The 14,685-nt window shown below is 38.8% G+C and overlaps 2 protein-coding genes across 6 annotated transcripts in view; one reads left to right on the top strand and one right to left on the bottom strand.

The window, feature by feature from the left end:
* The window catches only part of TBCE (tubulin folding cofactor E), a 30,949-nt gene extending 20,422 nt beyond the window's left edge, over positions 1-10,527 (top strand). For both annotated transcript variants that reach the window (XM_050894315.1, XM_050894314.1), the window contains exons 8-17: positions 3,334-3,410; positions 3,675-3,770; positions 5,201-5,265; positions 5,356-5,420; positions 5,897-6,049; positions 6,789-6,942; positions 7,515-7,583; positions 8,673-8,732; positions 10,091-10,182; positions 10,434-10,527. In XM_050894315.1, coding sequence (XP_050750272.1) covers positions 3,334-3,410; positions 3,675-3,770; positions 5,201-5,265; positions 5,356-5,420; positions 5,897-6,049; positions 6,789-6,942; positions 7,515-7,583; positions 8,673-8,732; positions 10,091-10,182; positions 10,434-10,526 — 924 coding nt within the window. In that variant the 3' untranslated portion in view covers position 10,527. The remainder of the gene's footprint in view (positions 1-3,333; positions 3,411-3,674; positions 3,771-5,200; positions 5,266-5,355; positions 5,421-5,896; positions 6,050-6,788; positions 6,943-7,514; positions 7,584-8,672; positions 8,733-10,090; positions 10,183-10,433) is intronic.
* The window catches only part of B3GALNT2 (beta-1,3-N-acetylgalactosaminyltransferase 2), a 31,185-nt gene continuing 25,768 nt past the window's right edge, over positions 9,269-14,685 (bottom strand). For all 4 annotated transcript variants that reach the window (XM_050894316.1, XM_050894318.1, XM_050894320.1 and 1 more), the window contains 3 exons: positions 12,784-12,943; positions 12,308-12,364; positions 9,269-11,916 (listed from right to left, as the gene is read on the bottom strand). In XM_050894316.1, the coding sequence (XP_050750273.1) occupies positions 11,842-11,916; positions 12,308-12,364; positions 12,784-12,943 (292 nt within the window). In that variant the 3' untranslated portion in view covers positions 9,269-11,841. The remainder of the gene's footprint in view (positions 11,917-12,307; positions 12,365-12,783; positions 12,944-14,685) is intronic.

Genomic DNA, 14,685 nt, shown 5'->3' with positions numbered 1-14,685 from the left:
TATAACCTCCAAGGGAGCAAGATGTCCTGTGAAATATCTTACAGTTAGAAACCATTGACTTAGAAATTTAACTAATGCATTTGAGAGTAATGAATTCATGTTTATGGCTCCAAAACCATTTTTTCTTATTCAGCATTTAGATCATAATGTTATATTTGTCATTCTGTTTTCAAACTAAGATCTTACACTTATAAAATAATCTACTATTATACAGGGTAAAAGAAAAATCTGGGTTAGAGCAGAGGTGCAGGATCATGTTTCTGACACTGGCAAGTAGCAGGTAGTTGGGAAAAATTGTAGGCAAAGGGCAAGCATATGGTAAGAGCTTCTTATAAAGTAATCCAGAATTCTGGGGCTTCCTGAGCTGGAGACTATATATCTGTATTTAATTAATCTTTGTGGATTTTTTGTTTCATGATTTATCTAACTGTATTAAGAACCCATTTGAAAATATTGATATCCACATCTTTTAACATCAGTTTAATTATGTGCTGTAAACCAAATACCATTTTTGGTTTTTGATCTTGCCGCCTGATAATTTCATTTAATAATTCCCAATATCTTATATGCAAGTAACTGAGAACAGCTGTTCTCCGTTTCATAGCTTTGATGATTCTTGTTAAGCTTCTTTGTGTCTTTCTGTCCTAGTTTCGGCTGGGATAGAATTAACTCTTCTCTTAGTAGCTGGTATAGTGCTGTGTTTTGGATTTAGTGTGAGAATGATGTTGATAACACTCTGATGTTTTAGTTGTTGCTAAGTAGCGCTTATCCTAAGTTAAGGATGTTTCAGTTTCCCATGCTCTGCCAGCAAGCAGGTGTGCAAGAAGCTGGGAGGGAGCAGAGCCGGGGCAGCTGACCCGAACTAGCCAAAGGGTATTCTATACCATGGAATGTCATGCCCAGTATATAAACTGGGGCGAGCTGGCCGGGAGGGGTGGATCGCTGCTTGGGCATCGGTCAGCGGGTGGTGAGCAATTGCATTGTGCATCACTTGTCTTTTCTTGGGTTTTATTTCTCTTTTTTTTTTTTTGTTATATTCCTTTTCATTACTATTATTATTATTATTATTAGTTAGTAGTATATTTTATTTTACTTTAGTTATTAAACTGTTGTTATCTCAACCCACAAGTTTTACCTTTTTTTTTTTTTTTTTTTTTCTCCCTTCCCTCCTCCCCGCCCCACTGGGAGGGGGAAGGGGGGAGCGGCTGCGTGGTGCTTAGTTGCTGGCTGGGGTTAAACCACGACACTTTCCCATTTGCTTCCTGGGATAAAGAGAGTAAAAATATAGGAACATCATGGACTTACATGGTGACAATTGTTTCTTGTTGTCTTTATTTCTTTTGCAGTAGGTCTTGGATTTCCATTTTTCTTTTTTGATCAGCAGTGGCTACTCCACTGGCTATTCATCCCAACCTCCCCACCAGCTATCCACAACAAGCCCCCCATCTTTCCTGAGTGTTAATTCAGTGTCATATCTGGGAACTTTTTTCCTGTATGGAAGCTGTTTTAAGCAATAGTTGAAAATTCAGCAATTTGAGTTTCTTAGAATTGTGATGTGACTATCATTTGGTTTTGGCAGTTTTCTAGTCATTTGGTCAGTCTATTAAAAAGTCTTCTGATACTTGAGTTTTGTGCAGTTTTTCTATGCCATCCATCACAACACAGGGCTTTTGTGGGGGAATCCCCCAAAGGTTCTCTGTAGTGAACATGCACCTAATTTCTCTTGACTCTGCAGGCTTCTTTTCATGCTTCCTCATCACTAATAGATAAACTATTTTGGTCTGTTTTATTGAAATAGGAAAATGCTACCCAAATTAAAGAGATAAAATATTGGTGTTTCCTGCTCTTGCTGTGGAGCAGGAAAAGTTGTTATATCTGAGTTCATAAGTTTACATGTGTTGCAGATATGGCAGCAGGATGATGTTTCATATTTTTGGGTGTGAAGCAGTTGAGACCCAAATCATGCCACCACTTGAAGAGATCTCAGTGTTAATATATCGTATTGTATATATAATGAGACAGTTATATATACATCCAGCTGTAGAACTTCATACAGCTGTAACAGAGAGAATGAAGAATACTTGATGAAAGGAGGCTTTTCGGTGTCTAGGATAGTGGACATTTATAGGAGAATCGGTTAGCTATATACATAACAAATTGAATTTGATTGTCCAGATTGCTGAACTTCACTGCTCTGTAACCTTTGTAACCTCCTGAAAAAACAGGCTTTAGGCAATTATGCTGTGCATGTGTATGTCTGTGTTCTTGCATCTCAAAAACTTTGAATCTGCTAGCCAATTACAAACACATTTTGAAAAGAGGTGGGGGCTCAAAAATAATTTATTACCTACAAGTTCCAAGAAAATAGGAATGTAGATGGAGGAAAGAGCCCCTCTAAGTTTCCTAACCAAGGAAGGAGTAGCAGGATGAGCCCACACTTAATTTGACTGTGGAGAATACACACAAGAAGAACCACAGCGAAAAAATAATTTGCGACTCACAGGCACAAATCTGTAGAAAACCAGTCAGTTCCACTGCTTATGGAACTCCATTTGCTAAAACTGCAAAATTTTTGACACTGTCACAATTGCAAACAAAACTGTGTTTTATGCCAGCAATTTCTATTGCTTTGTAATAAGTGTTTATTTTTAAAAGTTGTGATATCTGCTGTAGATGTTTGTAAAAAATAAATCTTTATAAAGTAAAATAATAATTTTTATGTTATTTCAGGACATAAGATTTGAAACAAATGCATCTTTGTTCAATTTGTAGCCTTTTTGAACTAATTTGTTTTCTTTAGAGTACTTGAAAACTTCAGGATATGTGCTGACTTAATGCAATTCTTGGGTTTTAGTGGTTTCATGTGCTGGCATGAAGGTATGAAGCCTTCAAGCTCTGATAAATGAAGAGATTTTAAAAGTCTGTCAGACCTGATGAGATGTGCAGAAGTTCCAGAACTGTTAGCAGTTGAGTATATACTGCCATTTCCTCACCTCATCATAGGGAAAATCTGATCACTCCAACCCTATTGAATAAAATAAACTCAGTTTCCAGGTCACGCAGTCTGAGGTAGGGCAGCTACTAGCCTCAAGCCTGGAACTGCAAGTCCTGTGACTGTGCAGAACCCCTTTGATGTCACCTGTGCTGGTAGATCCAGACACAGGAAAGACCCAGCTGGAAGAAAGGGAGGGCTAGGCAGTCCGTAATACTTGTTTCTCTGTTTTTGGGAGCTATGGCTTGTTCTGAACATGTTCTGAGGAAATCTGCATAAAGTATAATTTCTGGAATAATTTTTCCCAACTTTTGTTATATTAAATGAAGTTTTGTTCTTAGGTTCTTCTTTGTGCTCCAGGATGGCCAGCACTTGAAGAATTGTACCTTACTTCTAATAATATTACAGTTTTGGACAGGTAAGATGAGTAACTTAAAAGTCAGTCGTTTGTGACTGATGTACTGCAAAGTTATATAGCAGATAAAGTTACATTCCTGTAATATTTACATCACCATGACATAATAGTAAAATGAATGATGCAGACTTCACGTGATGTGCTTCAAAACATATATAAATGTACACAATTATTTGCATGCAGTTATATACTTAGAAAACTAGTGTTGTCACTAACAAATAACTTTAAATGTTCTGTGTTTGTGTTTCTTTTTTTCCAATGTGGCAGGCCTGATAATGTCCTGCAGACTCTGAAGTTGTTAGACCTTTCAGACAACCAGTTGCTGGATGGAAATCAGCTGCATCTAATAGCACATCTCCCCAGGTAGCTGTTAAACAAATTTGCTGGAAATTCTTTGTCCTGGATATTCATCTCCATAGTCTTTGTTGGCTGAAATACGATAGTATTGATGTTGCATGGAAGATTTATGGAATCTTGAAATAGAGGCATTTTGCCTTCCTGAGGAGAGTAACTGAATTATTTAATTGAGGTATTTTAATATAATCTTATTTTTGTTGTATAGTACCACATTCTTAAGCTGTATGTTATTAGGTTTTCATCATATACTTATGAAACTGATTTACCATGTTGCTAAGTTCTTTACATATTAGTATGCATAGGTTTTTATCCAAGATGACAGGACTGTAGAGTTTGTGTGGAATGGCAAAGCAAAGGAGCTATGGAAGTCGTTTCTTAGGAACAGTTTTCTGACCATGACGGTGTAATGCAGGTTCAACAGCAGCTGCACAGCCATCTCAGGGTCATTTGAGCCTGCAGAAAGCCGTTGGGCAGTTTGTTGGAAGGTGTCACTCCTGAGGCTGACACACTAAAGATCGTTGGTGGTGGACGCTTGCCACGAGCACTTTACACCCATGGTGCCTACTTATTTGTCCTTTGTAAAGAAAGCCAAACAAAGAGGGGTTGGAGGGAGGTAAAAAAGCATGGTGATAATTCTTCCCCATCTCTGTTATCTGCTCTTGATTATTAACTGTGGGGAAGGTTACTGTTGTTACTCTACTGGTAGAAGCGTGTGGCACATCCTCTGCACAGGCACTCTCTTTTGGAAGTTTCAGTGCTTTTTTGGGGTAGCTTAGAGACTTTGAAAGAGACATTCTTCAAAATTTAAAAAAAAAAAAAACCAACACAAAAAACCCCAAACAGTATAATTCCCATACGGTATTGGGTAAATGTATTTCCACTTTCTCAAAAGAATGTCTGTGGTAATATGCTTTACACAGATTCTTCTGGTTTACTGCACTCTCAGTAGTAGCATCTTTATGGTAGTTACAGGCTTGAGCTATGATTCCTTGCTTTGGGGTTACCATCCAGGGAAAGTAGGTGTGTGTTCCTTAAGCACTTCAATTACAGTGACTGCAAAATTGTGGGACTAATACAATAGTTTTGCTAATTTGTGGAATTATTATCTTGCACTGTACACCAAAATAGCAGCCATGATTTTAAATAGCTACAAGCTATTTAAAAAAAATAATTTGGAAAATCACACCATTTAAGTCCAGGAGCCATTTTGAAAGCTTGAAGTTATTGCACTTATTCTCTGAAAAATTTATTCCCTGAACACTCCGCTGAAGTCTGGGTACTGTCTGTGAAGCTGCTGTTCATTTGTCAGCAATTATGCATCATGGCAAAAGTTTATTAGATCGTTGTTTAAAAAAAAAAAAACATTTGAGGTAGTATTTCTTTACAAAAAACTTCCCGTGCCATGTACAGTAATCATTGTATCTATTAAATTTCAGATTAGAACAGCTAATACTTAGAAACACTGGAATATCTTCTATACACTTTCCTGATGCTGGATTTGGTATGTAGAAGTAGTAATTTATTTATAGCTTTATAATTCTGTTTAGTTAAAGTTTTCACTATTGTCTTGTAAATTTACTCTTTTTCCTAGGATGCAAGACTAAAATGTTTCCTTCACTAAAACGCCTTGCGATAAATGACAATAAAATATCACAGGTAGGTTAGATTGTGATAGTTTCACATTTTATAAATATGTGTATCTTTGTCTAAGAGTAACTTGCAATTTGCTTTTTTAAAATTTCTTTGATTGTATGTGTAAGATCCTGAGGTAACTATTGAATACTTTGATCAACACAGAGGCATAATTTAAAAATTTAAAAACATTTCCTAGTGTCTCAGTTAAACATGTTTATGGTAGCTAGTCATATCCCTCTGCTACCTCATACTTCCTCTCGCAGAATTCTAATGATCTAAAATGCTGAGTAGTTCCTCATTTGTTTATTTTTTACTTAATTAAATGTAATGCAGTCTTTTCCTTAGCTAAATGAACCGGATGAAAGTACTTGGTTCTGCTGACCAAAAGAGTAGTTTCAGTCATGGTCATTGTACAGGAAAAGTCAATGTTACTGTGTATTGTTCTGAAATGAAGTATGTTTTATGTTTCCTCAAAAGACTGTTCCCCTCCTTTTCAGTGGTCATCTATCAATGAGCTTGATAAACTGCCAAGTTTGCGGTCACTGCAGTGTCACAATAACCCTTTCATGGACACAGAGAAGAACCCAGAGACCCTGAGACAGCTAATTATTGCCAAGATAAGTCAATTGGAGGTTTTGAACAAGTCTGAGGTACGTGATACTTCAACAAATTGCATGAGTCTGGGGAAAAACATTAAATCACTGCCTGAGGAATTGTTTTGAGTTTCTTTTAAGATTGCTGTTTGTTTGGGTGCAGGAAAAGTAAAGTGCCAACTATTCCATCACCTAGTCAACGGGGTACTCAGCAGGGCTACAAGATCCAGCCCTGTTTGTGAACGCTGCTAACTCAGTGGGGCCTAGGACAAGATGGAGGAATGGTGGTTTTTTTCAAGTGCACGAGTTGTGTTGAAGTTGCAGGACTATTAACAAAAAACATACTCTGGCCAAAAAAAAAAAAGAAAAAGCAGCATAGTTGAATGTGTTTCAGTGACAGTAATACAAGCATTTGCCTTCTGTAATAGGAAAATAGCATTATCTAAACCAAATCAAACTTTCAGCAAACATTTATCATAAAAGAGAGCAGAAGCAGCATCTGTTCCACAGCTACAAAAAACATCCTTGCGTCATCATATACGGTAACATCTTTGCTTAGATATTCATTTATGCATCAGTCAGTACATGGAGGTAGGGGTTGTAAGATTCTTAATAGCTTTAAAATGTACTGAATATATGGATCAGTCGGTAGTCAGAGATAGGGTTTGTAAGATTCTTGGTAGCATTAAAACATACTGGACACCTAAGTAAGAGCAAGGAGTCAGTGTCATTAATTAGATTTTCTTCTCTGGAAAGTTGTATAATTATATTACGTGCCATTCCTGTGTCAGTACAGATCCTTCCTGCTGAAAGAAAAGGAGCAGAGCTTGATTATCGCAAAATATTTGGAAATGACTGGTTAGCAGCTGGTGGGAATTGGAACCCAGAGAAAAACAAACCAAGTGAAGAATTTCTTGCTGCCCATCCCAGATACCCGTCGCTTTGCCTTAGTGAGTACAAGTACAGTAAAATTAGCATTTCCTCACTTCCGGCATTATGGTAGCACTGGTTCGGTCTCTCTTCAGTTTCCCTTCCCCTTGATGCTTTTTCCATGTGCTTCTACTGCCTTAGGAAGGCCCACCCGTTGGCAGGCCCGTATGCGAATGGCTCTTGCTTCTGTGGGGCAGCCGCCTGGTACTGCACCCTTCCAGGCACTGCTGCCTCAGGGATGACACCTGTGAGCATCTGCCTCATAACTCTACTGGTGAGCGGGCAGCAGCTCTCTCCACCTGCAGCTTTCTTAAAGTGGGAATGTTAAGCAGCACCTCCATGTGCCTGTCCCCTGCTCTACCCCATCCCATGTGCCCGTGCACTATCCTAAATGCTCTAGCAGTTGATCAAGGCTCATGTCTGCAGCACTTTGCGTTGCAGGAGCCTACCAGTTTCTATACTCAGTATCCTAGCTGCTGAGGGAACTGAGGCAGCAGGCTCGTGCCTGATCCACCACCACAGTGCTCTTAGATCTACTCTTGAGTTTTAGTCTTTGAAGGGTTCATGTCCATGTGCACTTTCCTTCTCACAGAATATGGTGCACCTGAAGAAGGAGAACTGAAGGGACTGCAGCCTTTGACTCTGAAAAATCAGCTTCTGAGTAAGAGGCCAGAAATGGTCAAAATTGTGTCTTCTGCATTTAAAATATTTTACGAGCTTAGTGTTTCCTGGGTGTATATGGAGAACGAAAGGTTCAAAAGCCTTTGAGACATCACAGAGTTCCAGCTTGTAATTCTGCTTCTCTGAACTGTGTGTATCAATAAGTTTGACTAGATACCTGCTCCTGTGTACTCTCTCTCATTTCCCCCTCAACCCAAGCTGAATGATTTTCTTAATTAAGACTTCATGGAGAATAGAGGTAATCAAACTCCATTCTGACAGTGTGAATGGCTTCTCTACAGAAGACATTTGAGGTTTTAACCTCAATACCTGCACTGTTTTCTGATAGGGTTGGGGTTTTTTTAAGAGCTTCTTAACTTCAGGACAGTCAAGAAAAATATGGGTAGCTTTGGTATTTGGGGCTGTCTACATATTTAAACTAGGTTATATCCCAGACTTACTTACAAATTCACTACTTAGCTTTGTTTCCCAGTTGATAGAAGAACTGAACCTTTTTTTACTCCATGGGCAAAATAGTATTTTAAGGCATTACATTCTAATGCATTTAGGTGGAAGACTAAATAGAACAAGGAATCTAGTTGGCTAGACATAACAAACTTTTTAATCTCTGTAAATGAATTAGGCTAATAACTAGCTTCCTTAAAATGTGCTTGTATGGTGCTTTTGAGGTATTGAGGGTCAAAAACCTGCTTTAAACTGAGTAAGCAGTTTCCATTCTACTGCAGGTTATTTTGAAAAGCTAACTAGAACTTAAGCATTTTTAGGTAAATACTCCTTTTGACCAAAAATCCATGTTAAGTATTAGGGAGTCACTTTTAAAGTATTTTCCCTAATTTACCAAAGGTGAATAAAAACTTGATTATTTTAATAAAATTACTTTTAAGTTTTCAAGAATGACTCAGTACTATCTTAGCTGCTCAGATACAGGCTACATCCTGATTTTTTTAGAAGATCAGGCTGAGCTGGGGGAAACAACTTGTAATAATAAAAACAGACTAGAAAGCCTCTGTGCTCCTGACAGAACAGGACTTAACGTTCATTCACTAATGTCTCACTGTTCTTCCTTAAGCTTTGACAATTAAATGTCCTGAGAAACCTGAGCAGAAGCCAGTAGAGAAAAAGCTACCAGGTAAGAAGTCTTGGCTTGTGTTTAAGCAATTCATTTGTAGCTCCTTTTCAAGTAACTGTATTAAAGAATGGCAGCTGCCTCTGGCTTTGTCAGCTCCTGAAGGTTCTCCCCTGAAGACTGTGTCATATAAAGAAATGACAAAGGTAGAAATTGTTTGAAAAAGTCATTATTTTTCTGACCTTCATACTTACTTTCAGTCCAGCTTGAAGATTGAAAGTTGATGCTTGTCTTAACAACCTCTGCTGCTAGTTTGGGGATTAATGTGTCTGAGGCAATCAAAGGCTAATTAACTGGTATGAAATCTGGTGGATGTGTTAACCAAATAACAAGAATATGAAGTTGTAAGAGCCAACTGTGTAGTCTGCAGTTCTAGATATTGAGGTCTAATAGCTAATACATTAAGTTAGAAATCTCATTCTGACCTGTATCAAATTTGTCTTTTGAAGTTTTAGTGCTGTAGTGAGACTAGAATGAATAGACTTTGTTCTAAATGAAACTGATGTTTTGGAAAGATGTGTCAGAATGGAGTCTGTGAGAAAAGACTTACTCAAGCTTTATTCTAAAATAAAAATCACATTTATTATCACAAGTTGCATAAAATCAGATAGATACAGCTTTTACAAAAATGTTTGATAGAAAAATATTTGTCTAAGTACAATGTGTGGTATTACAGGAATAACTCACTATTGCTGTGCCTTTAGATAAAGCTTCAAAAGAAGTGAAAGTTCAACCAAAATACTGAGTATTTCTATTGCAAACACAGGTATCACCTCTGGAACAAACTACATTTACTCATTCAAGATCCATTACAAAAAATATCCCTTCGTGTAACTGACTTCATAATATAAACCGCTCTACAACTCTGCTGGCAAGTTGTTTGGGACTAATTAATGTAATACCATTTCTAAGAATGGTACTAGTTCCACAGTGACATTCATTTATTTGTGCTGGGAAAGCCAATTCCTGGTAATGAAAACTTCAAGGAACAGTCGCCAGATGCAAGTAGTCAGAACCTGGCTGGTATGTGTCCCAAAGGTCACTTAGTTTAGCATGTAGTAAATATGAACTCAAAAAAGGTAAATTATGAAGCCGTAACACTTTAATTTGGTATATGGGATCAAAGCACTTAAACCGTAGTAGCATATCCTGTCCTATCCACCAGAGATTAAACCCTTTTCAATTTGATATTAGCAGTTATGGTTTCAGGTACAAAAGACATTATTGCAGTGTTAGAACTGAAGCAGCAATACAGCCTTTCACTGTTGCTATAAGCAAGTATAGTTGAAACGCTAGTACTTTGCTACAGCTCAGTGGTAGCAGCATCCTTCTAAAAACTTTTCTTTCTTTCCCCTTGACAGAGTCTATGACTATTCAGAGGGTCAAAGGATTGCTGTATCGCCTACTTAAAATTCCTGGTTCAGAACTGAAACTGTCCTACGAAAGTTCAAAAGTGAGTTAAAAATGGGTAATTCAACAAGAAAATACTGCATGCTGCTAAAAGGTCAATAGCATGTTCTAAAATACTACCTAATCAAATTGATTTCACTTCAGGGGGGCAGTCTTCATGCTGTAATCTAGGACCTAATTTCGTTCCTGTAAGATGACAGATCCTCCCTGACTGCAACTGCCTGATCTATATTTGGTTTACATGAACAGATTTCAGTTTAAGTCTGATCAGGTTTTTTTCCTTTCTTATTTTAGCTGGAAGGAAAAGAAGTTGAACTAGACAATGACTTAAAGCCTTTGCAGTTTTACTCAATAGAAAATGGAGACTGTGTGTTAGTACGGTGGTGAGAAGGTACTCTCTTGATAGACTGAAGGAAAAGCCAACACTGGAACTGCAGAAGAGTTACAGACTGCCCGCAAACAGTATGGACGGCCTGTGCCTGAACACACGTATGGGAGAATGTGAATTTCATATGTGGCACCAGGGGGCTATACAGTAATACTTTCAGCTCCTACACTTAATCATCAGTCTCCATGAAAGCATTTGCTTTTGGCTGAATTGTCTTACTTGAGATACACCAAACAGTGCTTAAATGCTTCAATTAAATAGAACTCAAGGTAACCCTTTTGCCAAGATTTTATACTACCTTCCCACTGCAGCGGTGAGAATTTGTTTTACTGAACTGAGTACATGATTTAGTTGTGATGTCTTTGCTTATAATAGGACAAAATTAGTGCTGCACTGAAAGAGGCTACTTTGTTTTCACCTACTTCCAAAGACCTTAAAGCAAACAAAAGTAAAATGGCAGTAATTGTCGAAGTATCTACACAGCCTTAGACTATTTAAGGTCAAAATCTGACAGAGCTTTATTCTACCCTACAGCGTTAACATACCACAGTATAAATAAGTTCTCAGCATACTGCAAGGCATTGCTAGTTATTTTACATTCTTCAGTGCTCTGTTCCTCAATCTTATTTTACTTCCACTTGTGTACCCTCAGATTCACATCGAGCTATCAGAAATCCCTCCTAGTCAGGCCAAGTTTGCAGTACTTCAAGATTTGGTATAAGCAAACTTCGATACTGTTTTTATCTAAAATGACAATGGTATAAACAAACTAAACATAAATCATAACCCCTAGCTGTCCCAGCCCCTGCACAGATGAGGGCAGCCCCTCAGACAGCACAGAACCTGCTGCAGCAAGACGTACCAGATGCCCTGGTGCTGAGCACAGCTCTCCACTGCGTCCTGGTACGGCTCTATACTGAGTTAAATCAGTAGTACTTTAATTTACAAAAGACAGGCTAGTTGGCATTCTTATGTGCATTTATTAATTACAAGTAGGTCTTTCTTTGACTTTTTATAAAAAGGAAATTTTTTATCTTAAACATTTTGGTTTTTGTCAGATCAACATCTATACTATAGAAAATGAATAGTATCAGTCCACTTGTAATTATCAAAAGGGATGTGCAAATATTGTTATACTTTAGTTGAAATGCAACATTAAAAGATACCTTAATATTCCTTATTGTTCCAAGAATGAATCCAAATGTATACTTTTCCATGATCATTGTACGCTACCCTGTTTTCCAAGGCAAGTCCGTCATCTTTCCTCACATCTACAAGGATCTCCACACAGTTCCTTCAATCTCCAGAGCTCGCTCAGTTCCTGTGGAGAATACTGGGGGAAGAGAGCATGCCACTCTCACACGTCTTCTCACACAACCAGAGACTATCCTGTTAGAGAGAGAACCATTTCAATAGTTTTTCTTATAAAGAATTTAGTCTTCAGCAATCTTTACTTCCAAGAATCGGGTTTTCATTGTTTCTAGCAACAAACGTTGCACACAAAGGTCACCAACTAGATGTATATGTCCCTCTCTGATCTGCTGGACCTATTCAGAGAACTTGAGGGGTGGGGATGGGGGCTGCTGGGGGGGCCAGGGGGCTGGTTTGTGGGGTTGTTGTGGTTTTTCTTTTAAATACATCTTAACAAATTTTTTCTGGATTTTAATCCAATGGCTGTTTCAGGGTTTTTTTAAAGAAAAAACATTTCCCTTATTTTATGCTACTTGGAGCAACAGGCATATTCTCTTTCCATAAGATCAGAGAATTTCTTCAGACTTACTTGATATCGCTTGGGTCCTACAGCTGCCATCCAGATGCCCATACTCACATCTTCACCCTGAGACAACACATTAAAAAAGAAATACAGATATTAGCACCAGGAAAGCATGAAACATGACTTTGTGAACTAGAATAAGTTGCATCCTGTACCCGCAGTAAAAAATGGGAACTACAAAAACCTATGTCTGACTATTTTAGAGGTGTTAAATAAATCCTCCCAGCTTTCCTGTGATAATACATTGTTCTTAAAAGAAGAGAGTACAAAAACCAAGATTACAGCTCCAGAGGTTCTCAGTCCAGTACGGTTGTGCTTTGACCTAGAACAGATACTTAAGTGTAGTGACCAAAAGCACTGCAAAAAGCCAGCATTAACCAGGAGAACCCAACACTTGAGCAATATTCTTTCCAACTCATCCAGTACACATGCTGCTCCCCAGACCAGTTTAAGATAGAAAAACTGAACCAACGCTTTACTACCTGGTACGTCTTTAATCTTTCAGAGTTGCTTGCCAGCCACTGAACAATGTCTTTGGAGATGACGTAGCCAGACCCACAAGCAAAGGCTGGATATGCAGGACTTGGGTACTCCAGCTCTTGCCATTTCCCAGTTCGATCAACTGCCCAATTTAGTCTGAAACTGAAGACCATGTTAGACATGAGGTGTTTATACAAAGGCCTCTGTGAAACCTATGAACAGTGCTAACAACGGAAGTAACTGATAATAAACAATATTAAGAGGAAGAAGTAGAAGGTGATCCTAATTATAGTTCCTAGCCTTATTTCTCTAGGGCACACATCTAATCCAACACAACAGCTGAAAGTGCAGCTATTGTTTGGTCTCAATCTTGGGTAATAAGAGAAGGTTCTCAGAACAGAAACAAATGCAACATTGACCATCAGGTCTTCAGCATGTCTGCGCCCGCTGCTGGGCTTTAATCCAGGTAAGCACAAGCGTCCTTACCTATGTTCTGTAACAGGCACGTCTGTGTCCAACCCCCTTTGGTTAATCAACACAACACAAAGTCACTGCTGCCAGCAGGCATGCAGTTACAGTGATGTTACACAACCCATTTTCTTGATAAAACTAGTGGCTGCTTAAAAACCAGGAAGCAAGGCAAAGTAGTGGTTTTTATATACCTTCTCTAAGCTGTTTTCCAAATGAAACTCAACAAAGTGGATGTTCAACAAAGGCTGCCATCACTGAATTACAAAAAACCTTCCTGGCAGTCGTCTTGTCTAAGGAAGATTGTACTTACTACTAGAGGCCTGCAGAAAGCCAGCAGTGCTCTCTCTGTCTGCACAGTCTCTCCACACTGACTCCCGTCCCCAGGCAGTGTGGCATAACTAGCTTTAACACGCTGCCGCACCACGCAGCACTACGGACCCTGTTAAACTGCTCTGTCAGGCAGTGAGAAACGCCCTGCTTTTCCTGTTCAGGAACAGGCTGGCATGACACTCCTCTTACCTTAGGAGTACTTCATGCACTCACAGCTAAGTGACATAACTATGTCAATGCAGCAGGTTCTCCCCCTTCTTGCAAACGTTCAAGCGTTGCCGAATTCGATCATGAGCACAAGCGGCTGAAAGCTTTAGTGAGCTACTAAGAATTGTCACCTCAGACAACAGCCCCGTAGGGGAGGAATTACAGTTGAGTGGCAGATCTGTTATCAGACTCTACACGTTCACAGCTGAAGCTGACATATTAAAGCACCAAGTAGATAAAAGTCACATCTGATACCTGAATTCACTTTAGACTCAGTATCTTCCACTCTAGCGAGTCACAGCAGGAAGGGTACATGCCCCTCCAGACTGAGGGGCACCTGCTTTGCTAATCATTTTATACTCCTGTAGTGATTTCAGCATTGTTCACTACACCTCACACTTGCCTTACCTGAAGACTGTGACTATTACAGAATTTACACTTGAAGACGTCACCCCTACATAAAGTTCTCCACAGACATACAAAAAGACGACGTTTTGTCCAACTCTTCTCTCCCAGCATGACTTGTCACTTCCTTTTGTCAGTAGCCTAATAAAATTACTTGATACCTTAACACACCATTTCTACAGCAAGACTTGGCAAAACTCATTTTTCATTCTGCAGAAGAAAGCATTATCGATCCTCGTAAGCTCATTCAATGGCTATTCTAAGGCAAACCTAGAAATATGTTACTATGAAGCATGTTACACTCAACAGCGTATCTTACACCCCAGGAAAAGGGGAGGTTCATATTACAAATGAAACATATATTCACAGAAAACTTCAAGTACCTGAAGTTTCTTTTTGGCTTAATTAAGGTCAAGAGAAAGTGCCATTCTGAACTCCCACTGCTTTCCACAGCATGGTAGATGAGCCAACTTCAGTGAACTGCCTTTTCA

The sequence above is a fragment of the Gymnogyps californianus genome, chromosome 3, assembly GCF_018139145.2.
Source record: "Gymnogyps californianus isolate 813 chromosome 3, ASM1813914v2, whole genome shotgun sequence".
In the NCBI taxonomy this organism is placed as follows: Eukaryota; Metazoa; Chordata; class Aves; order Accipitriformes; family Cathartidae; genus Gymnogyps; species Gymnogyps californianus.
Note: the sequence above shows the minus strand (reverse complement) of the source record. Positions and strands in the feature narration are given on the sequence as shown.